Source organism: Typopeltis vanoorti, chromosome 22 (assembly GCF_054136105.1).
Source record: "Typopeltis vanoorti isolate ZY-2024b chromosome 22, IOZ_Tvanoo_1.0, whole genome shotgun sequence".
NCBI lineage: Eukaryota > Metazoa > Arthropoda > Arachnida > Uropygi > Thelyphonidae > Typopeltis > Typopeltis vanoorti.
In genome coordinates this window covers 3,166,267-3,190,372 of record NC_143570.1, presented here as the reverse complement: position 1 = coordinate 3,190,372, position 24,106 = coordinate 3,166,267, and the positions used below count along the sequence as shown (strand labels likewise).

Below are 24,106 nucleotides of genomic sequence, written 5' to 3'. Positions count from 1 at the left end.
AAATGAGGAGTGTTTTTTTTTTTTTTTTTTTTTTTTTGCATGGCCTTCAGAAAGTTTTTTTTAGAATTAAATATGTTTTTTAAGTAAATATTTCAACTTCAAAATGTTGCTGTTGGAAAGTCAAGATCGATTTGGTGGTATTACGGAATTCGAACGAATTTTTAATGTCGGCATTAAGCACTCATCGACAAACTACTGCTGGGTGAACTTGCACGTTATCAAATTATAATTCACTGGCGGATAGCAGGTGGGAGGGTGGGGTAAAGAATGAGCCTACCCGTCGTAAGGAGCCCTTATGTTATCAAAAAAGAGTGAGAAATAATACCTTACTGATTTCTTTTGTCCAGTTTCGGTATGGAAAAGAAATTAAAAGAACTTTTAACGCGATGCTATTTTTAAAAAATAACTTTAAAATAAATCAACTGTCAACAAAGAAGCGCTAATTAAAGATGAATAACAACCTAGCTGCTGTACATCATTTAAGAAGGATGTGTATTAATAATTATCGCATCATTTAAGAATGTTTATTTTTCCCGCTGTACATCGGATTAAAATCGTCAAGAGTTCTCGGCTTCTACGATGTGGGACCAAACTTCAACTCGGCTATCCACGTGCCACAATAATTTTTTTTTTCTTTTATCTTCAGAACGGCATCTAGAAACGCTTTTTTTTTTTTCTGAAAGAATGATTTCAAACCCAACAATTATTGTGATTTGAAAAATACAGCAACTCAGACTATTTCCCGAATTTTATTCAAAACTGTCACGTGAAGGCTGTTTTCTTAATTGCGAATTTTAGAGAGGAAGACTTTTCGACCACTTCTTACTCTAAAAAAACAGGAATATTTTATGTTTATTATACAGACGGCCTTGCATTAACATATCTTCTATCAAATTTTAGAATTCAATTTAATTAAAATCTTACAAGTGGAAATTGACTTTAAAGTGATTTCTACTTTCTTACCTCTCGCTCTTCCCATCTTCCGTCGCCTCTTGTGCTAGGACCTCCGCCATTCATCCTCCTACCGGCGTTAGCCCTGTTTGTAAATCCTACAGTAACCGGTACTGTTGACTTTCTGGACAAAAAAAAAAAAGAAAAGAAAAGAAAAATAGCATCCAATAAACACCAATCTTGTCAATCTTGTCTGTAACTAGTCAAGACATCATTAAGAATTGAGAAAATTCGACAAATATGTTGAATGAACAAGTAAAGAAAACATTAACACTCTCCAGCGATCTGAAACCACTTGAAGACGATCTGGTTTCTCTTCAGGTTTATATTAGAGATTCCATGAGTGGAAATAGTCCAAAAGAGAAACTGTCTGTAAATATTGAATTATTATTTCTTCAGATTAATCCCATCTTCGTTTAATTCTAAAGTCCTAACGCTAGTCTACAGGAATATAATCCTGAAAGTGGAAATATTCATTACGATATTTTCGCATTTTATTACAATAATTTATTATTATTATGTTTATGTTTAGGATGAATATGTTACACAGGGAATGTTTTTTTTTCTTTTTCCTATTTTACTTTCTTGTTTGGAAGGTGCAATGACAGGGAAACACCAACCACGAATAATATTAGCCCCCTCAAAATCTTAAAGGCAACATTGGAAACACGATAGCAAAATAGGTCACATGGAGCAAAAGAGCTGCATGACGTAGTTATTTTATGTTGCAGTTTTTCTTTCTCTTTGCTGTATTGTTAATGATGTTTAACTTATTTGCATGCTGTGGGAAAGTCCAGCCACGCGGTGATGATTTAATTCAGGATTATTTAGCTAGTCCGATGGCACAGCTGGAAGAACGACGCTTCTGTCCTTCATATGAAACATAACTTCGAATTCCGCACTGGACGCAAGGACAGTGGTTAAATTCAGCCGGGGCCCGGCCCCGGAACTTTTTTATGCACAGGACCTGGAACGTTTTTCTCTTTTGTGACTTTTCTCCCTTTACGGTAATTAAGCCTAACGCGAAACAATCAGCAAAGGCAGTCTGTTTATTAAAACGTGCATATGATTGGTGCGGTATTAACAAAGGATCGCGCAACCGAAAGATAAAAGCATAGCTGACAATCGAGTTGAAATGCTAACTCTCTTCAACCGAATTCCATATGTGAAACTGCCATAACATGTGTGTGTGTGTGTGTGTATATATATATATATATATATATATATATATATATATATATATATTACTTAGTTTTAACACTTTTACGAATTTTAACACGTTCGGTTGAATTTTATTGCTGCCTTGGGAAATCGAACTCACATAATCTAATTAATAACAATAGTTTTTAGTTAGATACTGTGTTTGCCCATGCAACATATGGTTTTGTTTCAGTCTATACAGCATAGTTTCTGTATAAGGGGACATGTGATTCATTAATTAGCGTGTTTTTATCTCAGTTGTTTCTAATTGTACTATTTCTTTAGAAATATATTACACAGACTCCTCATACCTTATTCACTGGCATAATAAAAGTAATTTTTTTCTTTTAAGGTTACACGGTGATCAGCATTCATATTTATGAATTTAGGGACACAAAACACACGCGTTGAAAAGATTATTTTACTGATTATTAATAAAGTAATAACTTGACATTTCGACCCTGTATCGAGGTCATCATCAGAAGGATACATGTGTATAAGAACCAAGCTACATGCTGTTGCACTCTATAAAGGTAAATTAAATCTACGTTGTTAACTAATCTTTTTCTTAGCCTGACCTCTAGTGATAAAAAAAATAAATAAAATAAATAACAAATAATAAAATAAAATAAAAACTACAATAAACTCTGCTAAAGTCCTCACGTACTAGGATTCTTCTGGAATTGTATAGTTCAATGAAGGTTGCAGATGGGTCCTCCACATTCTTGGAATGGTTAGACCATCATTTTTATTCAGATCATGTTTGAGCATTTCACATGCTTCTTTGAATTTCCGCTCGAACCAGGTTTTGGTGCGGTGCAGGGACTTGGTACCTTTCCAATCAATTCTGTGGTATGTTTGGAGTGCGTGGTCAGAAAGGCAGGTTTTTCCAAAATTTCAACGAAGAAAAATCTCAATACAAGAAGACCTTGTGAAGGTTTTTTTTTTTTTTTCCCCTGAACATTCAATAGCAACTTGAACTGTACAAATCCAGAAGATAATCGTTTGTATAGCAATATGAACTGTATAATTCCAGAAGAATCCTAGTACGTGAGGACTTTAGCAGAGTTTATTGTAGTTTTTATTTATACATTTTTATGTTTATTATTTTATTTTATTTATTTTTTATTTTTTTAAATTTATTTTTTATTTAATTTATCTTTTTTATCACTAGAGGTGGCTAAGAAAAAGATTAGTTAACAACGTAGATTTAATTTACTCGAAACGTCAAGTTATTATTTTATTATTAATCAGTAAAATAATCTTTTCAACACGTGTGTTTTGTGTCCCTAAATTCATAAATATGAATACAAAAGTACTTGTTTTTCTTGCCTCTGCCATATAGTAGCTATTGGGGAGGGCGTGTTGTTTACGCGGGACCAAGTTACTATCGCTCCACTGTGAACGTGTTTCAGCTTTTTTTCATGTGCGAGGTATATGCGAAACTTTTTAATTTCTTTTCTCGAAAGTAAAATCAGGCGTGGTGCGAGTTATATTCGAGTGAATACGGTATTTCAATTATGCATAAGCACATTGGTACCTTCTTTAAACGGAAAAATATCTCGGATGACAGCAATAATACAAAACGAGTTTGTGATGACGGTTTGTGTGTAGTTTCTGAAGAGAAAAAGGTCTGTAACGAATCCACAGAATTCCCATCAGTTGCAATGCGATAATATTAATACGCTGAAAGAAAGGAAAGATTTGCTGACTTGCCGGACAATCGACCAGTGGATCGCATTCAAAGGTAAATACAATTGGTTAGTTTGTAGGAACATTTTTCTGATTTTGTTTTGTGACTTTTCTCCCTTTACGGTAATTATGCCTACATTACTGTGTTATTATTCAACAAATGTTTACAGTTTTGAATGTGTATTTAAAGTCAATATCAACAGTTGCCTGTTTTACGAACGCGTGATGAAAGGGACGGGGAGGTTTGGAGCTTCCCCAGATAGTATTCAAAGGCAAATACAATTGGTTATTTTGTATAAGGCCCCGAAACTTATTAGTTTAGAATTTAACCACTGCGCAAGGAGTCTTTATAAGAGGTTTTCAAGTGAAAGTGAATCAGCACATCTCAGGCAGTGAGGCACAATTTTTCTTACCTCCCACTGAAATTCGGAATTTTGTTTCCTTCGTAAAACAACAAAACTGCTACAGGATGCTCCAGTTAACAGACATTAAACATTCGCCTCGGTGTAATTTAAAATAACACTTTCAGGAAATCGATTTAAAGTGTAAAAAGAAAAGTCTACAGAACGAGAGTGTCAGTAATTAAGTTCGGTTAAGCGAATTTTATGCATTCTCAGAAAATCAACTATAACAGTTCCACGCTTCAGTTAATGATGCATATTACATTTTCAAGGGATGTCCAGCGTTTGAGATGTGCCGAAAGTTGTGGATGAAGATAAAATTAAACACTAAGCGTTTGCTGCTAAATGTCACAGAAAAGACCGAGGAAGAAATCTTCATGAATCTAGACATGCGCAGTGATCAAGCCACGTTTTAACTTTCGTATCTGAAGAAGCGAATGCTGATTCTGTTCTGTTCAGCAATCGTGCATAATTTCAATGGACAAAAGGGTTTCCGATCAAAAGGCAATTAATCAAGATGGCTTCTGTGTACTCTGAATGATGGCCATGGCATGCTTCCAAAAATATTCGTAACGGAACAGAACATCTTTCTGATATCCACGAAGCAAATCACGGAGCTGCTCATGATTGTAGAGAATTCATCCAATAAATATTCGAAGTCTGAAGATAATTTTGAAACCCGTGAAATGGAAATCTTTTGAAACAAAAGCAATGAAGAGAATTCTAGTCAGTCAAATATCCATCACGCTCTCCCCCTTCCTCGTCCCCCCCCCGAATATCGCATATGAGCTAAATATAATCCATCCAGGATCAACAGAGATGACAAATACCGCGTATGGAATTAAATTTTAATTTGCATTAAAATATATTTTAAAACAAAATCAAATTTAAAGAGCAACCATAAAATAAGAAATATGTCCTCAGTTAAAACTGGGGAGACGTCAGCGCGTTAATGAACTTAAAAAAAAAAGTTTATTATGAGAAAATGAAGGAGTTGTTTGTTGTAAAAAAAAAAAAAAAAAAAAAAAATTCTGAAATTAATCCAGATAAAGAAAAAAAAATTCTACTTCTCATCGACATTAAAGATGTTTCTTTGCTTCTATCGTAATAATTACTAAAGAAAAATAACCTAGAGATATTCTAGAATTGCATTGTTCGATTACCACAGCTATCTTGTCTTAAAACAATAAGAAAAATCCAATTTATAGCCGCTTACCGTCTCTGGAGCTGAGGCGTCTTCCATCCCTTTAATTGGCTTAATTTGGTATCTGACAAACGCACCACTAGAGGGAGCTCGGGCATCCACACTAAAAAATGCGCCTGTCCTGTATATGTACCATATTTGACTAGAACAGAAGCATTCTGAGAACCTCGTATTTCAGAGCCATCCAAGTAGACCGAAGTGCAAGAAGGCGACACCTGCCAGGAAAATATATAGAATTACTGTAAAATTATTTAAAGTAAAAAAGTAAGACTGTGAGCATGAATTCTGAAAAAAGATGGCGGCTCGGATAGTAGTCTTGCATGATGGTTGTTGTTGCGAAGAATGTTTTTTGATTTCAGTGGTGATTAGTGAGTTTTAGATATTGTGAATCTGCTTTGTTTGCGGAATAGAAGGTAAGAATTTAACTTTTGATACAATTTTCTGGCCCTAGCCCTTTCTATCATACCTATCCGAAATATATCTTAACATTTCGTACACAAGAATGGAGAATGTAAACGATATCAAGGACGCCATTCAACAGCTAAACAAAGATATGTCACTTGACATTCTCAAATTCATCCTTAAGAAATTTGATACAGACTATCCTGGCTGCTTGAATCTCTTCACTCAAGTAAATGACACTGAAGATGATGATTTGGACATAGAAGAGAACAATACACCTGTTCTACCTACAAAGATTCCCCGACAGTTCGATTGTTCTCATGAGGAACAATCTAATAAAAGACGAAGAACATCGGGAGGTGAATTGGAAGATAATGTAACAACTCAACAAAATCAGATCTCCCAAGACAGAAAAGAAAAGGTCCCTCCAGTTATCCTTCGAGATAAAGACAAATGGACCTCAGTCTCAAGATCCCTAAGAGAACATAATATCAATTTTTCCTGGGCAAAAAATACTGAAGAGGGTGTAAAGATCCACCCTACCACTGTCACTGATTATCGCTTGATGACGAAAATGTTTGACAACTCAAAACTGCCCTTCCACACCTTTGCGCTAGCAAGCGAGAAGAACTTAAAGGTAGTTCTAAGAGGAGTGGCTGAAGGCATCACAACTGATGAGATCACAGCTGACCTCATCAATCAAGGACTGACTCCAACCAAAGTCAGTAGAATGTTGAGGTCAGATAAAACACCAATGCCACTAGTGTTGGTGGAAATCTCCAACACACAAAAAAGCATCTAAGTAACAGACATCTGTAAGCTCAAAATCACAACCGAACCTCTAAGGAAAAAGGCATCGGCAGGGCAGTGCCACAGATGCCAGAGGTTCGGGCATGCCCAAAAACTGTGCAGAGCTGCATATAGATGCCTAAAATGCGGTGAGGGTCATCAAACCAACTCCTGCACCAAACCCAGGTCGACACCTGCCTGTTGTGGCAACTGTAGAGGACCACATCCCTCTAATTACAAGGGTTGCCTTTTCCATCCAAAAAACCGTGGATCAATTAAGAAGTAACGACGCTTCTCCAAGAAATGACACAATGCACATGCAAGCAGTTCGCCCTCCAGATCATATTACCTCACATTCGACAACACAGGAAGACACTCGACCCTCAACCATGTCCAAATCATATGCGGAAGCGGTAAGAATCCAGACTTCACCATCGCAAGAGCGAACAAGCTCTAATCTCACATCAGTTTTAACCTCGTCACTTGCAACAATGTTGCATGAATTCAGCAAAGCAAGCACCTCACCATCCTCCAGTAAAAGATTCTACCTAGAAACCCAATCCATATTAACAGCTCTCTATAATGTTTAAAAAATTTAAACCAAATTCTCTCATGATAACAGCATGGAATGCCAATGGCTTAACAAACAAAATTCTCGAGCTGCAAGAATTTTCAAAAAGATACAATCCAGACATAATCTTGATCAGTGAATCCCACCTCAGACCATCAAACAACCCAAAACTAAGAGGTTATATTTTATACAGGACAGACAGACTTAACTCTAGTGGAGGCGGAACAGCTATTTTTATCAAAAATTATTTAAGCCACAACTCGCTGACCAACCCCCAAACTCTAAACCTTGAGGTGATGGGTGTGGAAGTGCACACTAGTAACGCTGGTAAACTCAAAATCTATGCAGCGTACAATCCTCCCAGTATTCCACTATTGACAGCAGACTTAGACTCCATCCTCGGCTCCACGGACTCCATAATTATAGCTGGAGACCTTAACTCCAAACATACGGCTTGGTTCAGTTCGTCAATCAACACCAAAGGCCGTACCTTATACAACTACACATTACTCAACTCATCAATAGTAGCTGGACCCACTGAGCCCACCCACTACAGCCCATCAGGAAGTTCTGATGTATTAGACATAGTTATCCTCAGAAACATCAAATATCAATACCAGCTGGAGACAGTAGAAGAGCTTAACTCAGATCATAATCCCATCCTACTCAGGTTAGGACTTCAAGATCAGCTCTCTCCCCATCATTCTTTCATACCATGGGACAAGCTCTCCAAGGTTCTTCCAATCCACATCGGTCCTCTCCCTGTCATTCGTAAAAAAGAAGAAATAGATCATGCTGTAAACAATTTAACTAGGGAAATCAACACAGCAATAGCATCAGTCACTCAAACACTGTCTTTCACGCTCCTAACTGGATCCCAGAAGAGATAATGGACCAGATTAGAGCCAAAAACAAGGCCAGAAAGCGATATCACAACACCAGAGCCCCGCAGGACAAAGCAACCTTAAACACTTTGAACAGACAGGTTCGAGAAGCCCTCCAGGTCCACAGGAACTCCAAATGGGAAACCAAACTGAAGGAAATCAACCCAGAAGATAACTCCATGTGGAAGTTTGTAAATTCTCTTCGTACCAAAAGACAACCACTTCCCCCTTTATAGACCAATCTTGGAGTTGCACACACAGATGAAGAAAAAGCAGAAGCCCTAATTGACAATCTGGAAAATCAATGCAGCCCATCTTATGCAAACTTAAATATCAATCTTATTTACAAAGTTCATCGTAAAGTTAGATATGCACTAAGTCAGCCTAAGGATGATTCAGAAACCATCACCCCGACATCTCCAACAGAAATAATAAATATCATTTCCCATCTGAAGAATAAAAAGGCCCCCGGCCAGGACGGCATTACCAATAGAATAATAAAGCTACTTCCACGGAAAGCCATAATTCATCTAGTTAATATTACCAATTCCATTTTTAGATTCCAGTACTTTCCCACAGATTAGAAAATCGCGGACATTATACCTCTGAAAAAACCTGGTAATAACCCACAACTTCCCCAAAGCTACAGGCCCATCAGTCTTCTTTCCTGTCTTGGCAAAGTAATAGAAAAGGTCATCCTATCAAGACTACAATCAGCAGTGGACCAACAGAAAATAATCCCAAATGAGCAATTTGGGTTTCGCAAAGCTCACAACACGGTGCAACAAATTCACCGACTAACAGAACATATCACTCATGGTTTTAACTGGCACCTTCACACTGCTGCTGTGTTTTTGGATGTTGCCAAGGCCTTTGATAAGGTCTGGCCTTATCTTCAAACTAATTGAAAACAATATCCCAATTAAACTTGTGAAACTCATATATTCTTATATCAATGAAAGATACATGCAAGTAAAACTCAACGGAATTGTTTCTTCAAGGCGCAAAATTCTAGCGGGAGTACCTCAAGGTTCTCTTCTGGCCCCAATACTTTTCACAACTTACATGGCAGATATTCCTCTCAATCCAAGAACAACTACTACAGCCCTTTATGCCGACGACACCGCTATTCTAGCTAGATCACTCAGCCCTCGCCTAGCAATCACTAGACTCCAAGGAAGTATCAATGAGCTAGCAAACTGGTTCACCAACTGGAGGATTCAAGTGAACCCCCTCAAAAGCTCAGCCATAATGTTTTCAAGAAGAAAGATCTGCAACAAAGAAGACATCCTGCTCTCTGGTCAAAAGATCCCATGGCATTCAGAGACCAAATATCTTGGGGTATTGATGGGCAAGAAACTCCTTTTCAACAAACACATCAATCTCATTTGCTCCAAATCTTCTAAAGTCATAGCTCAGCTCTACCCATTGATCAACCGTAAGAGCAAACTGAACCTACATAATAAATTGCTTCTTTACCGGATGGTAATACGTCCAGTCATCACCTACGCCTCACCAGCATGGAGTCACACTTCAAGATCAAACGTTTCAAAATTACAGAGAATCCAAAACAAATGCCTTAGGATGATCCTGGATGAACCGTGGTTCATCAGAAATTCACAAATTCACCGAGAAACCGGCACTCCATACATCTCCTCCCTTCTTCGTGATCTTGCAGAAAAATTCTTCGTGAAGTCAAGTTCACGTTCAAACCCACTAATCGTGCAAGCTGTCAATTACAATGAGACTGATTACTACAAACACAAAAGACCGAAGGCTATTCTTCTCTCAACCGATCATAGCTAACACTACTGCCCTCAGAGGGCGAGCTTAATTGCTCACAAATCTCCCATTCCCAAATAACTCTCATTACAGATAAAGGGGAATAAGAAAAGCACTTGTGCTTCACCCATCCTGTCAGTAACGTCAATGGTCAATGGTCAAGTAAGACTGTTCTCTAAAGCTAAGCCTAACCTATCTACAGAAATATAGGCTTAGATGTCAACGAATGATATGATTCGCAACGGCGCATTTATGATAGTTTTGCACGAGGGGTTTGGGACTCTATAATACCTACTGAATTCTTGTGAAATACTGATGGAGAAAGATTTCTTTTTCTTCAAAACAGAATATCAGTAAAGGAAATGAGAAAAAGGGAGAAAAGTTATATCAATACTTTTCTAATTGGAGGCGAAAGAATCCTGGCTGAACACAGCACGTATTGATGGGTGGTGTAAAACACGAGGGACGCCCAGAAAGTAAGTTCCGATGGGCTGTCAGAGAAACAAAATATACTCACAAAAAAACTTTATTGGAAATTAAAGTAGACATCTTTCACTACTTTTCTACATTGTTCAGGCACTTATCACAACGGGGCACCAAGAGTTGTATACCTTCGTCGTAGAAGGTTGCCGCCTGTGACGCAAGCTACTTATTGACTGCTTCTTTGACCTCCTCGTCGTCGTCGTCTTGAAACCGCTGACCACCAAGGAAAGATTTCAGATGTTTGAACAGGTGAAAGTCTCTTGGCACGAGGTCAGGACTATATGGGGGATGATGGAATTGTCCCAAGACGAAGGTGGCGAGAAGTTGTTGTGTTACGCCGGCCGTTATCATGAATCAAAACAACGTTGAATCACTCATTGCGTGTTCTCCATAAGCCTCAATAATTTGACCTAATTTCACATGCGGCAGGCGATTCGATTTTCTTAGACACACCAAGAAGCGTACGCACTGCGAGAATGTCTGAAAATGGCACCAACGCCTTGCTAACGAATCAACAAACTCAGCACGCATGCGCACCATTGCGATCGCAGCGTGGCAGTGAAAATATTTAAAACCGGAACTTACTTTCTGAACGTCTCTCGCACTAGCAGAATTATAGACACATTCCCGGTGAGTAGTTTTTGAAATGCATGCAGCACGAACCAGCGTTTGTGAGACAGAAACTGTGAATTAATTAATCTCGTCTAAACAGAATTAAAAAAAAAAAGATTTCGGCTCATTGCTTCAAATGTGGGAGTCAGTTGTTTACATTACTTCAGAGCAACTAATGTTACAAGGCGACCGTGTTAAGTTGTAAAAAATTACGTGTGTTCTCTGACTAGTCTGAGGTGTGTGTGTGTGTGTATGGGGGGGGGGGGAATTCAGCATATGATAACGACTAAATCACCTTTAATCGAAAAGCGCTTGAAGCAGTATACTTCTATGATGAAAAGAATCGATAATCCAGAAACCAAACGCGATATTTTTTTCAAGCAACTTCAGACGTCTAATAAGCAGGGCGATCGTCTCACATCAGATGATAAAAATCATCTCCTTCCTAAAGACATCCACAGTGAGACTCGATTGAACAGCCTATTGGTTGGAGAGCGAAAACGCTGTCCATTTAACTGGCCAGGCGGGCTTTACTCGATGTGGAAAGTATTTTTCATGGACAAATACGAGAACTGTATTTCAAAGGAATTCAAGTGAACTAAATTAATGTTAAAGACTGAAATTCAACAAGTTTTATTTATGCAATTTTAAAAAAAGTTGTCCAATCAGGGGAGGGGGGGAGTATAAATCATTAAAAGGAGGGAGTTCATAATAAAGATCCATCCACCACCTAATTAGTCAAAGTACTGTACATGTAGCAGTGCTCACTTAACACTTAGCACAATGAAACTAACGCTGACCTTTAAAATAGACTCGTCGGCTGCGTGACAAGAAGACTGCAGCGTCACATCACCCACTTTTCCAGCTTGGCTAACCACGAATACTTTCATGGGTTGCGACACCTGACGGCCATTCAGAACAGCAGTGTTTAAGAGCTGGATTGACTGCAAAGAGAAAAAACGCATTTTTAAGGAATTCAATTTAAACAACCGAAAATTCTGAAGTCTTCTTTTTTGAAATGGTTCCCTTCCAGCATAATCAGTTTAACTCACCTTAGCTATCGGCAGCACACCCTGTACGTCGTCTTTCTGAATATCCAAACGAGAAGTCATCTTGACGTGGTCGTCGTCAAAGTCGTACTGTTCGGCCATGCTCGAATCAAGCACGTAACGCAGCTGCCAGGTGATCCGACCGTTGTCATGGTATCCGGCAGCCTCTTCGACCTCAAACAGCCACGTAAACACCTCTTGAGTGCTGAAAGAGATAAGGAAGGTGAGAAGGAAGGGAAAAGTGGGCCATGCATCTCAATTAGCAGAGGTAATTGAAGGTGTGTGTGGCGGAATTACGGAGAAAATTTGGGAAAGGAGATCCATCTAGCTGTCTGCGAGCAATTTCGGCTTATTTCAATTACAGAAAAGGCTTTTGTCGAGTCATTAATTATCTTGACGTAACGAGTTTTGGTGATGCGAGAATGCAACGGAGATGCTTCCGCAGAGCGGGGCTTAGTTACAGTGGCGAATGTTGGACATCAAATGTTAAAGGCTACACAGTAGTTCCACCACACTTCTGGAAGTTCCACTACATTGTAGTGGTACGTCCACAAGTTAAAAACGCACGCTTTTATTAATCGATCCGTCAGTCAATGCCATTGACCTTACATCCAGACAGTTTGGTGCAAAGAACTATTCATATAATCTAATTCTTCAGTTCATTTTTTACTGACTGATGGACTTTATATTCCAGGCGATCGATAACGACATTCGGTGCATTGTAATCAAAATATCCCTTGATTGCGCAAAACAATCAAGGGATATTTGGATTTTCTTGTAAATTATAAAGTTATAAAAATAATTTACAAATGTAAACATTTATTTTAAAATATTCTTAATATACAACAGTGCAGAATATGCAACTGCATACAAAATCATGTTAAGGCTTATCAAAACTTGTCTTAGCCGTATTAGCATGTGGGGGGGGGGGAGGGTATAAAAGCGTGGCTTGTTGCTCTCACTTCCACAGTGCATAATTATCACTTCAATTGTAAACTTGTGTCACCTACCACCCACTATTTTGTTAAAAATGGCAGAGCAACATAACATCAGGGAATCCATGGCTTGGAGAGCCATTGGTCGATTAGAAGCTGAACAAACGCAGCAAGTTTTCGCTCAAGCGTGTCGTGTATCTCAAAGCGTAATTTCGCAACTTTAGAATCGCTTTCTGGAGACGGGAAATGTTTGCCGAAGACGATGTCAAGATCACCCATCATCAACAACTCCAAGAGGAGATCAAATACTGATCACCTCTTGGAGTTGATCTCTATTTTATCAGAAGCGGTTCCTTAACAGCTCAAAAGGTATCGCGATTGTCATTACTTGCCAGAAGAAATTGAACATTTAACGCAACACAGCTTCGAAGCGAACTTGCCTCGGCAACAGGGAGGCTGGTATAGAACACAGACAGTGCGAAGTCGTCTTCATGCCATAGATTTATATGATCGAAGACCAATGGTTTGCATTCACTTACTGCAAATCACAAAAGAGCCCAAAGAATTTGGGCACAGGAACACTGCAATTGAACAAATGAGGATTGGGCTCGTGTACTTTTTAGTGACGAGTCCAGGTTCAATCTGCAACCAGATAACCGACGTATCTTGATATGGCGTGAAAGTGGAACAAGAAATAATCTACAGTTTGTTCGTGAAAGACCCCAACATCAAGGTGAGAGTTTGATAGTTTCGGCTGGGGCCATCCTGATCTCTATTTTATCAGAAACGGTTCCTGAACAGCTCAAAGGTATCGCGATGAGATTTTGGAACCTATAGTTCATCCATATGCTGCTGCAATTGGCCAAGAATTCATTTTTATGGATTACAATGCTCGTCCACACCATGCAAATTTGGTACAAGAGTTGTTTGAGAAAGAAGGTATTGAACAAATGGACTGGCCTGCCTGTTCACTGGATTGTAATCCAATCGAACATGACTGGGATGCTTTAGGTATGTTGTTTCTGCTCGACTGGTGCCACCATGATTGCCGCCTTCCTTCCTTTCACTGTTCGAAAATGAGTCGCCAGTTTTGTCCGTGATAGTTCACTACGCTTCAAGTGGATGGTTCCTTCTCTTTAGACCTCCCTGGGAGTACACCTTTGCTCACGCACATCCTTTACAGTAACGACCTTCTCTCATTAACCTGAGATCTTGTCTGTAGATTTTACTATTCATGGCATCCAGTTCTTTTTCAATTTCTGTTCCAAGCTCCAAGATCTTCCGTAACCAATGCCTTTTACCGATATCGTCCGTAATATCCGTCCCATTTCCTCTAATCATATTAAAGCACAAATTAGCTACTAGTCAACTTCCATACTCGGTTCGGGTTTAAACAAATCGAACTACCTCTTTATCCTTCTCAATCATCCCAAGAACCTCAGTCCTTGGAAATGTCTTCCCTGTGCTGTTTCCTACAATCTCGAGTCGTTTAAGAAATAAATTTACAAGCTGTGCAACTGCTCGTGTGTGAGATTATTGTGAAAAAAAAGGAATAAAAAATAGCAATGGTCCAATTATATAAAAAAAACTTTGTAAAATGCGAACATCCGTCTGGGTACAATACATTACACGACTCGTATCATTCACTTGTTGAACCAGTGAAGGTTTTTTTTTTTTTTTTTTTTTTTTTTAATGACGCTTATCGAATTTTCATAGTTTTGTCAACGGTGGATCCTGCAGATACAACCACCTCTGGATGAGAGAAGACAAGCATTGAAACGATTGCAAAGGTCTTTCCACTCATCCGGCGGATGCGAACCAGATTACGGATCCTTCTTGCAAAGAAGAAGATCAGCCGCGAGGATAACGCAAAGACCTGGTTCGAAGGCTGTTTATCATAAGGTGAATCGTCATAAGGATTTTTCAAATAAAAGGCGAGTTATCTGATCTCATACGGAGGAGATCACCTCCGTAAACTCGGAAACAGAGAAACCGACTGAAGATTTAAAATACAAAACTGTGGCCACTCTTCTAACCATGCATTAAATCATAAGCATGGTCAACTTCGGAAATCTTCCGATGCGAGTTCTATTTACAATAAATTCACCAGAGAGCAGCACCATCAACAATGTTTTCTCTTTGAAGTTGTTGCTTTTTCGATGGAAGAACTATATTTAACATTCTCATATACTTTGCATCCAGACTGCGTGGAATGTTGAAATTAATTTAGGTGGGCCTCTAATTTTTAGGCGGGATGCGTATTTTAATTATCTACATGCATGCATCTCCCTTGGCGTCGCATATTAAGCAATTATCTCTGTCCTAGTAACAAAATTCGACATTAATACCGAAGGCGTAACTCGGACTGCGTTTAATGTACAAATGTAGTAATCTGCTAATGACGACATACAAATTTCGTTGTACGCCAGTCGTCAGTGATCAACTAGGTCAGCACAAAACCCACCACTTATTAAAAGTTAAAAAACGCGTTTAATTCTCCCAAGGTCGAGTCCTAATTTATTTTTATTTTATTATTTTATTTTATTTTTTTTTTGGAAATTGGGAGGGGCCGTTCCCTCCAAAACACACTTTTGTTGTCATTGAAAGCTATGCTCACGGCTGGGGATGATTTTTAGAGCATCGGGACAGAGTTGTGGACGCACACATCTACCGCCATATCGTGATCCTAAACCCAACTGTTGTCTGTAACAGTGTAAGGCCTATGATTGATTTTTCTGAGATTCGGGATTAAAAATCCGTGTTACAGAAAGAAAAATTCCTCTCTGAAATGCAAGTGACTTCACCGGTTTCATAAGAGGTGAAAGGATTTTCATTTTTCCGAAAAAATGTGCGATTTTTTCATGTAGCACGGTCGACAAACTGATTAGCGCATACAATTACTCACATCCACCGATGTTATCTTTAGTTATTTTTGTCCGTAACTGAAATCAAGTTATTTAGCCGTAGCATATCGAGGCACAGCTTTTGCTCCGTGCCACACAACTATAACACGAGGAAAAGCAACCGGCACGAACTCATACCTGTCCTCTGCAAAGCAGAATCGGCGAGCGGTAGAGAATAGGGAGGAATTGATTATCCCCCCCCCCAGTTAATAGTGTTATTTATAATCTAATTTTCAAAAACTGGCTTGTTGTAGTTATGCTACAGTGTATCATGACTCATTCATTCATAGTTCTTGACTTATCAATCGTTATTTACTCAGTTCTCTTTAGAAAATGGAAAAATGCCTATTTTTCGCTTTAGGGAATATTGCTATTTATACTGCTAGTTATTGTGTCATTTTAAACGTGATATTTATCGTATGCATATCAGAAATGGATGCTGGAATATCAACAGAAGGAAACTGAAGCCCAAGAGGTTCCTTGAAGATGGTTCTGAATTAGTTCTTGGTTCTTCTTCTTTCCTCTGATAATGCTCAACTTAATAAAAAAGATGTCCCTTCTCGGACTGACTTTTACTCCCACTAGCCTTTTCTCGCGTAACCATATTACTTCTATTTGATCTTCGGTTTCCAAAAAAAATTGGCATCTTTTTTTTTTTACTCAGTCACTTTTGATCTGTCCAGCTATTTCCTCTGAACAAATCCCAAGTTCGCCTACCTCTAGAATATTGTTCTCACATTTGGGTAGTGCACCTAACAAAGAACATCTCAAAAGACTCAAAGCCAATTTTCTCATTGTGTCTCTTCCACAGATATTTCCATGGACGCAGCTCAGCAGAACTGACATTCTTCATGTCTATTTCGGCTAAGCCTACAATAGCTGACTCACCGAACTTGCTACTTCCCTCAGTCATTCATTCCATCTACCACGTTTCTGTGGAACAGCGTTCCCCATGAAGCATTCCCAAAAGACTACAAACACTTCAAACACAATATCAACAGATTACCTTGCTTTTTGATCCCTGTCCACATGTGGCATTTATCTTCTGTATGCCTTGCGTTCTCTCGTTTGTGGATGTGATATATAATAATAATAATAATAATTAACTTGTCACTGCAGCCATACAAGAGACTTTCAAACATACCTTTATTTAACAACAAGAAAACGAAGTCTGTTTGGAATGTTTCAATGTTAAGGCCGGTACAAATATAACTGGAAACAATAGGTGGGAGGTTCCCACAGTGTGAAAACGTTGCACAGACCCCTGGTGGGGAGGGAGGGAGGGAGAGCGCCAAACAGAAAACCAATGTAATCACGAAACAGAACTTAAGAAATTACCACAGCCTCCTATAAACGTGAATTACTGAAGTTTTAGAAGTGCTCTGCCCCGTCCCAATTGCAGGGAAACGATATTAATCTGAACAAATATCGCGTGCTCAATTCTCTCCACCCCACTCTGGAAGCTTTCCATCGTCTTACTAACTAGTTTACTAAATGAGGGGCGTGTTCTTGGTGTTTGGACACGTCATGTTGCCAGCAGTGCTGTCGAGATAAACACCTGGCTTGTGATCGATTTAATGCTGTTCCTCCCTTGGAAGGCAAAAGTGGATTCGATCCTATGAAAATGGTCAAAAACCTTTACTGAAATAAGAGCCAACAGGCTTCACTTTCAGTAATTGTATTTCAGCACCTTTTTGGCGAATCGTAGAGTAAAGAAATAAGCTCTGACTACTGAAACTTTAGTTTTACATCTAGGTCTACCTACTCACTGATGAGACCTCGAATAAGGTCGAAACCGGTCTGGGTAGTGACCTTCTCTCATAATGTAGAACTATAGTACATCTCCTAGGAGCTGTGTTTTACATTATGCGTAAATACTAAAGACAGTGAGTGGAACTTACTCCACCTTTACTACAAATTGCCCAGCATTGCACTCTCAGGTGTTTTCTTACGCTTGGTCTCGCCGAACTTTATATAGTTTTCTATATTCGGCACGAAACTCTTAGATTAGATTTCCTACCTTTGAGTTTCTTATTCGGCTAAGAAATAATGTGGTATTCAATATCCACTTAATTTTGAATAGGTTAAAAACATCTTTAAGATGGTCAAATTTTCTTGTCTTTTTGCCATCCCTAAAGATCACTCGTTGGATACAAATTAAAACTGCTTCCTCCCGGTTTTGCTAACGATGACTCATTACGCTCACCATAATGATGGTGGGTATATAAAGGCCTCACTTACTCCTGTATTTTAATGATTCCCATGTTATTGAGCGTATTCTGTTTGCCATTTTCATACCAGAAATTTATGTCCATTCACTTTCTTGGAAATTAAAAGTAACCAACTTCCAAATTTCAACAGCATGATAATAATCAATGTTCAGCTGTTGCCAGCACTTTGAATTGGTGAAAAACAATTTTTTTTTCGTTACAGAAATACTTGACATTGTAAACAACGATGTGCGCAATTTGTAGATCGTTCTATAAAGTCACTTCTGTTGCAAGTGGGGAAATTAAATCTTCCTGGAAATTCCCTACGAAGACGCCCCTCTGGGATTGGACAATATGAAGAAATGAGTCATGAACAGCACGCACTTCGTTTACAGTTCTGGGTAATGGAAGAATGATGTGCACGCAATGGAATAGTAAGTGATTTGGCAAATGTTTGCCAATGACAATATAACTTGATTATGTTAGTGTAATTTAAACATTTATTTCTTTTCATTGAAACTGTTTTATTAATGATTTAATGATGACACTGCTGCGCTACCAACATTTCAACAACAATCATAGATTCTGTTCTTCGATCGCTATTTTCAGTTTTAATTTTTAGTTACTCACTCTTTACTTTCATTTCAGAGTATATTGATATTTTTCCTTTTGTGTTAACGTACTTCGGGGGAAAATATTTACAGAGTCCATCACAGATGGCGCTCCATTCCTCAGTTGTCTACTTTCATCGATATCATTTACATAACACACATATTAAACGACTACAAACGCGTATTAAAAATTCATGCGCCGAAATGCAACCAGATGGCGCGTGAGTTTACTGATTGACTTCGCGGGGCATGTAATTAATGGAAGTTAGCGGCTAATGAGGAGTAGACTTGATGGGAGACTTGGGTAACAGATGAGCACCACGCGCAACGTCGATGGCTGGAGAATGTTGCGGCTGTTAGGAGAGCTTGTTAGATGAGATGCTCTTGATCATTGTGCCTTGTCCGGACAGCAGAGGCTGCGACTCGTTTCATAGAATTTATCTTTCGGAGAACCTATATTAAGACATCAAGCGAAGGATAAAGAAATCCTTTAAGCATGCGCAGTAGAAAATGGAGCCCTTAACAGAGGACAATAGCGGTGATCTCATTAAAGTCACAGTTACGAGAGAGAGACCATGGAAAGGTGATTCACATTTCTCTCTCTTTCTCCTTTTCAGCGCTTAAATTTTAATCAGAGAATGTTTCTGTTTTACTTTGATTTGTGTGCATTCATTTCTGTCCTAAGGCTGTCTTGTCTTTCGAAACGTAATTGTTTTATAACCCCCCCCCCTTGATTAAGTTTGCTCGTCAAATACAAACAAATGTAACCTGTCTCCGTGCAGCTGCTATTAGAGAGAAGTTTCTATTCTGTTACTTCGCATTAATTTCCTCAGAGGCTTCTCCCACCTGCCACAATCGCTTTTTAAAAAAAAATCATTAAATCCGTTGTATGTGGCTATTTCGTTCATGGTAACAAGAAGAATGGTCAGCGATTGCTGTTATGTGGCTTTTAATTCTGCGCTGGATTGTTTTCGAATATTTATGTGGATGCGAATTAAATTACTTCCATCAACTCTAAACTGCAGCGGCAACGCCCATACACGCCTGTTGCTCTCATCAGTTTTCTCTAAGTCCTGCCTTATTGTTAATGTGAAATATTCGAGTAAAAATGATTCCGAGCAAGAGACTACATTGCAGAAGTGCCTTCCCGGACCTAACGAAAATTCCGCATCATTGAAAAGCTGCTGTAAGTCAGTAGGTAGTCTACAGGCGAATAAGAAAGTGTGTATTGTAGCAAAGGAAATTTGCAGGTAGTTGAATGTTTCTTTATACGTTTTATTGTCAATCTAGACTTCCATATACGTTGAGGAATATTTCAGACTATTAAAACACTTATGGCTAAAGGAGCTTCGTATCTGCAATGCCAATTTTTTTCCATCGGAATAAATTTGCAAAACCTGCACATCAGCTGAGGTTTTCAAATTAAAATTAACCTTAATGTAGCTTTACTGCTAATTTCAACGAAACGATGTTGGTAATTACAATGCATTCAATACAGAGAAAGCAGTTCTGATCAACAGCGCAATTCTCGTGCTTATTTTTCCTCTTCAAATGCTTTTAGAACAATAAATTTCCAGTTTGCAGGAAGCAAGATGGAAAAGAAGAACTAGAAGTCGATTGGTGGCGATGGGCGTCATTTAGCCACCCCACTTTGATGTAATCAAGAATGTTGGCTCTCTTTGGTAGTGTTCTTCGGAGGCGTCCATTAACGGGGTTCTTTTGTTTCAGCGCCTTCACACCTCATTAGTGTGAAGTGTTCGGTTTAAAGATGGAAGTGGGGGGGTAGTAACTAACTGTTTATCCTCTTCTCTATACACAAGATGAAAATTAACTTTCTCGACTTCTTTCTATTGTTGATTAGACTATATTGATCACTAATTATCGCCAGATGGCGCTTCTGAGCGAGAATTTCCTCTTAATTAGTTTCCAATAGTATTCAGTTAATTTCGAAGGAAGGTTATGTATTTTTTGTTTTTTGTTTTTTTTCGATTGGCAGAGACGCCAATGGATTACTGTTGCGTGCACGTGAGTAGTAGATGGAAGTACTGCAATGAGGAAACACAAAACGAGCAGAATGAATCCTAAATTCCAATCAGAAATGAGAACAGGAATAACAATGCTATCGTACGTAAAACGGCTTCAAGTCTTTCTCTGATGGAAAATGTCGTTTTTGACTGGCAGAGGGGATTCGTATACTTAATAGTAAAGCACGGGAACAGTAATAAAACGACAGGAGGATTATTTTGTAAAGTGTGGGAAGAAATGTAGATAAAATTTTTGTATAAGCGGATACATTAGGAATATTTTGAAATAGAGTATTGGTTATAATATTAATTGCATGACACCTTCTCAGCATGGAGGAAGACGTACACGTACCCTTTGACTGAAGAAAAAGAATTTGCGTCAAGAATAGGCCTTTCAAATTAAACGAATTTTTCCTGTGTTGAACGAAGGCATTTTCTCTCAGATTTTTCCTTCCCAAATACACAGACTAAACGAATACGGACCAAATTCATGGCTTCTTTGGCATTAATTCTAAATAACCCAAAATATTTGAACTTTTAATCATTTCGAAAAGATCGTGTCGCATCACAAACATCCGTTTCGTAAAAAGAAAGATTTTTAAGTGAAAAATTGATTTAAAGAATTGGAATTGAAAAATTAAAATCAGACCAAAATATCAAACTTTTCTTCATTCAAGAGTTTAATTTTTTTTTAATAAGATCAGCAAACTCTTTACAAATCTCGGGAAGTCACGGATTTTTTTTCGTAGTTGAGATTGCGACTAATTTTTCTGTGAACAGCTGCAATTGAGTGAAGTCTGCGCATGCTCACTTTAAATTATCGCACTTAAATATTTAATTAAATGCCAATAAAACATGTTCTAATCAACCATTATGCATTTTTTATGTAACTCCCATCCATTAGAGGTTGTAGTACATTAGTATCGTGGGTGGGCCATGGATATCTTGTACTCTTTTTTTTTTTTTAAATTTATTTTTGCATAATTCGAAAATCGTGCTCCGGAGACCAAACATGACATCAAGCCGCTTCAGTCCTCAAATAAGCGGGAAGGCGATCACGCATGCGCAAAACGGACGATGAAATTCACCTCCACCTAAAGGCATCACATTTATGCTCGTAGTAGATTCAAACCTACGACCTAATGGTTGGAGAGCGGGGACTCTGTCCACTCGTCAACCAGACCGGAAGTATCCAAGGGGAAAAACTCCACAATACTAGAAGATAAAAAATATTACTTATCCAAAAAAACTTGTTAACGCAATGATTTCGGGAAGCCATCATGTAACTTGATGGACACGTTTTAAAGTATGTTCGCTTGTGGCATTTATTGCGAAATATTCACTTAATTTCGTTTAATTAAAGTCTCTCACTTCAATAAAGATGTTATCACAGATAACGTCTTTATTGGAGTGATAGAATTGGTATTTCATCCCAGCATCACTCCAATATTCGGGAATTTTCCAAAAAAAAAAAAAAAAATGAAAATGCTTTTCGGTATTATCTTATTTTGATGTGTATGTATTTGTTATTTCGGCATTTATATTTTCGTATATTTACAATAACTATTGATGGAATATTACACGGCTTTAAAAAAAAAAAGAAAAAAAGCATATTCTTTTTTCAAGCCATGAGCCCACAATTCACATCTAAATTCTCACAGTAAACATAGCAACAAACACACAACGCTTGTTTATAATTGGATAAGGACTCTTCTTTTTCTTCAACCTTTTGGTTCTGTCCACTGTCAAGGTCTCCCCATGATTTTCCAGACCACTCAGTTTTCTGCCTCTCCCATCCATCTCACTCCTGCAATTTGTTCCAGTTCATCCCTCCACCTTCTTCTCAGTCTTCCTCTTTGTCTTGCTCCATCCATTGGTCTCCACTCTGTTGTTTTTCTAGTCCATCTCCCATCACTGCATCTGCACCTAGCCTGTTTAATGTGTTTTACAATATCCATGACACCTATTTGAGATCTTATCCGGGTATTTGTCTTCCTATCTCTTAATGTTATTTTTTTCCCTATTTCTTAATGTTTCTCCTTGGTATGTTAGGACAGGAAGTATGCACTGGTCGAAAGCTTTCCTTTTTAGACTCATTATTTCCGTTCACGACATGTATTTTGCAAATGAATTTAGTATAAAACAAATGAAGTTGTGTTCGTTGAATTTGAAATGCTGACTGAACTGATGATTTAAGATAAACTGGTTAAGTGTTTTGTAGAAGGCAAGTCCGGCTACTATACGTTGCTGATCTGGTTGACCTAGTGGATCTTCCACCAACAGCTTGCATCCCCCCCCCCCCAAGGGCATTTTCGATGCTGGGACTCTGCTTACTGGAGTCCTGAAGAAGGTTTGAAAAAGTACTATGTTTGTCTATAGAGAAGTTCCTGGATTACCTAACCGTTTTTACTCAGCATAATGTACGATAGGTTTACAGCCTTTCGTGGAGCTATCTCGAATTACATATTTAAATCTCTCTGTGGTACAGTCCACAGAATGATGCCGCTTCGTTAAATATCAGGGTTGAAATCCGTCAAAGATGCGAGGAATTTTCCAATCATTGTTCAAGAGAGGCCGAATGACGTGGCCTCAGATGATGGTACCAAGAATCATTTTATGAAAAATGTTTTTCTTCTCTAACAGATGACATATCCACTGGAGGTGCGGTGATGCTTTGCACGCACTTTAAGATACTCGTGTGTTTCCTCGCCACCACTTAGTGTCAAAGAACTATGCTAAAGCAATGAAGCGAATACTCTAAGTCAGTTAATGCTGCGTTTCCAGCTGGTTTATCTGTTTTCCGTGGATGATTAAAACTTGAAGTTCGTGAAGGAAAAACTATTCTACCTCCATAGGAAATCATCCCTAAAATAATTCAGCTAATTACCACAGCTACCCGCAGTCAAAAAAACTGATAGATATTAAGCCGATCTGTGTTAAGCGCTGTGGCTGTTGGTGAGGCTCAATATTCTTCACACCAATGGTTTCTATAAGTGTTTTTGAATGTGGCTAGCTGCATTAATTAGCTGAATTATTCTAAACATTGGACTGTTTCGAGCATTCTGATATTAAAAGAAGCATCGGTAACTTAAAGTCGGTCTCAAACAAAGGTGGCAGAGTTTTTCTCCCGGAAACTCGGGTTTTGCATCCGCAATAGGCAAACCGATCCTGTGAGCATCTACATTCATGAATACTTACTGTTGGGAAAGGAAGGCAACGGGCAAACACCTTGCTCTTAATTGTTCCCCAGTAAAGTAACATTGCTACCTACAAACCACTAGGTTGAGAAGAGGAAAAGAATAACTTAAAAGGGCTGTACATGTAATTTATTATTTGGGAAAGTAACATTAGAAGAATCAACATCCGCAAAGTGATTTCTATAGTCAGACAACAGCATCACTAG

General features: G+C 38.5%; 1 protein-coding gene across 1 annotated transcript in view; it reads right to left on the bottom strand.

Annotated features, from left to right (window-relative positions):
* dtn (transmembrane protein 132C dtn) overlaps positions 1–24,106 on the bottom strand; it is a 151,738-nt gene that overhangs the window by 14,992 nt on the left and 112,640 nt on the right. The window contains exons 4-7 of the mRNA XM_090412020.1: positions 12,024–12,225; positions 11,772–11,915; positions 5,461–5,663; positions 964–1,075 (exon numbers count right to left, since the gene is read on the bottom strand). Coding sequence (XP_090268146.1) covers positions 964–1,075; positions 5,461–5,663; positions 11,772–11,915; positions 12,024–12,225 — 661 coding nt within the window. The remainder of the gene's footprint in view (positions 1–963; positions 1,076–5,460; positions 5,664–11,771; positions 11,916–12,023; positions 12,226–24,106) is intronic.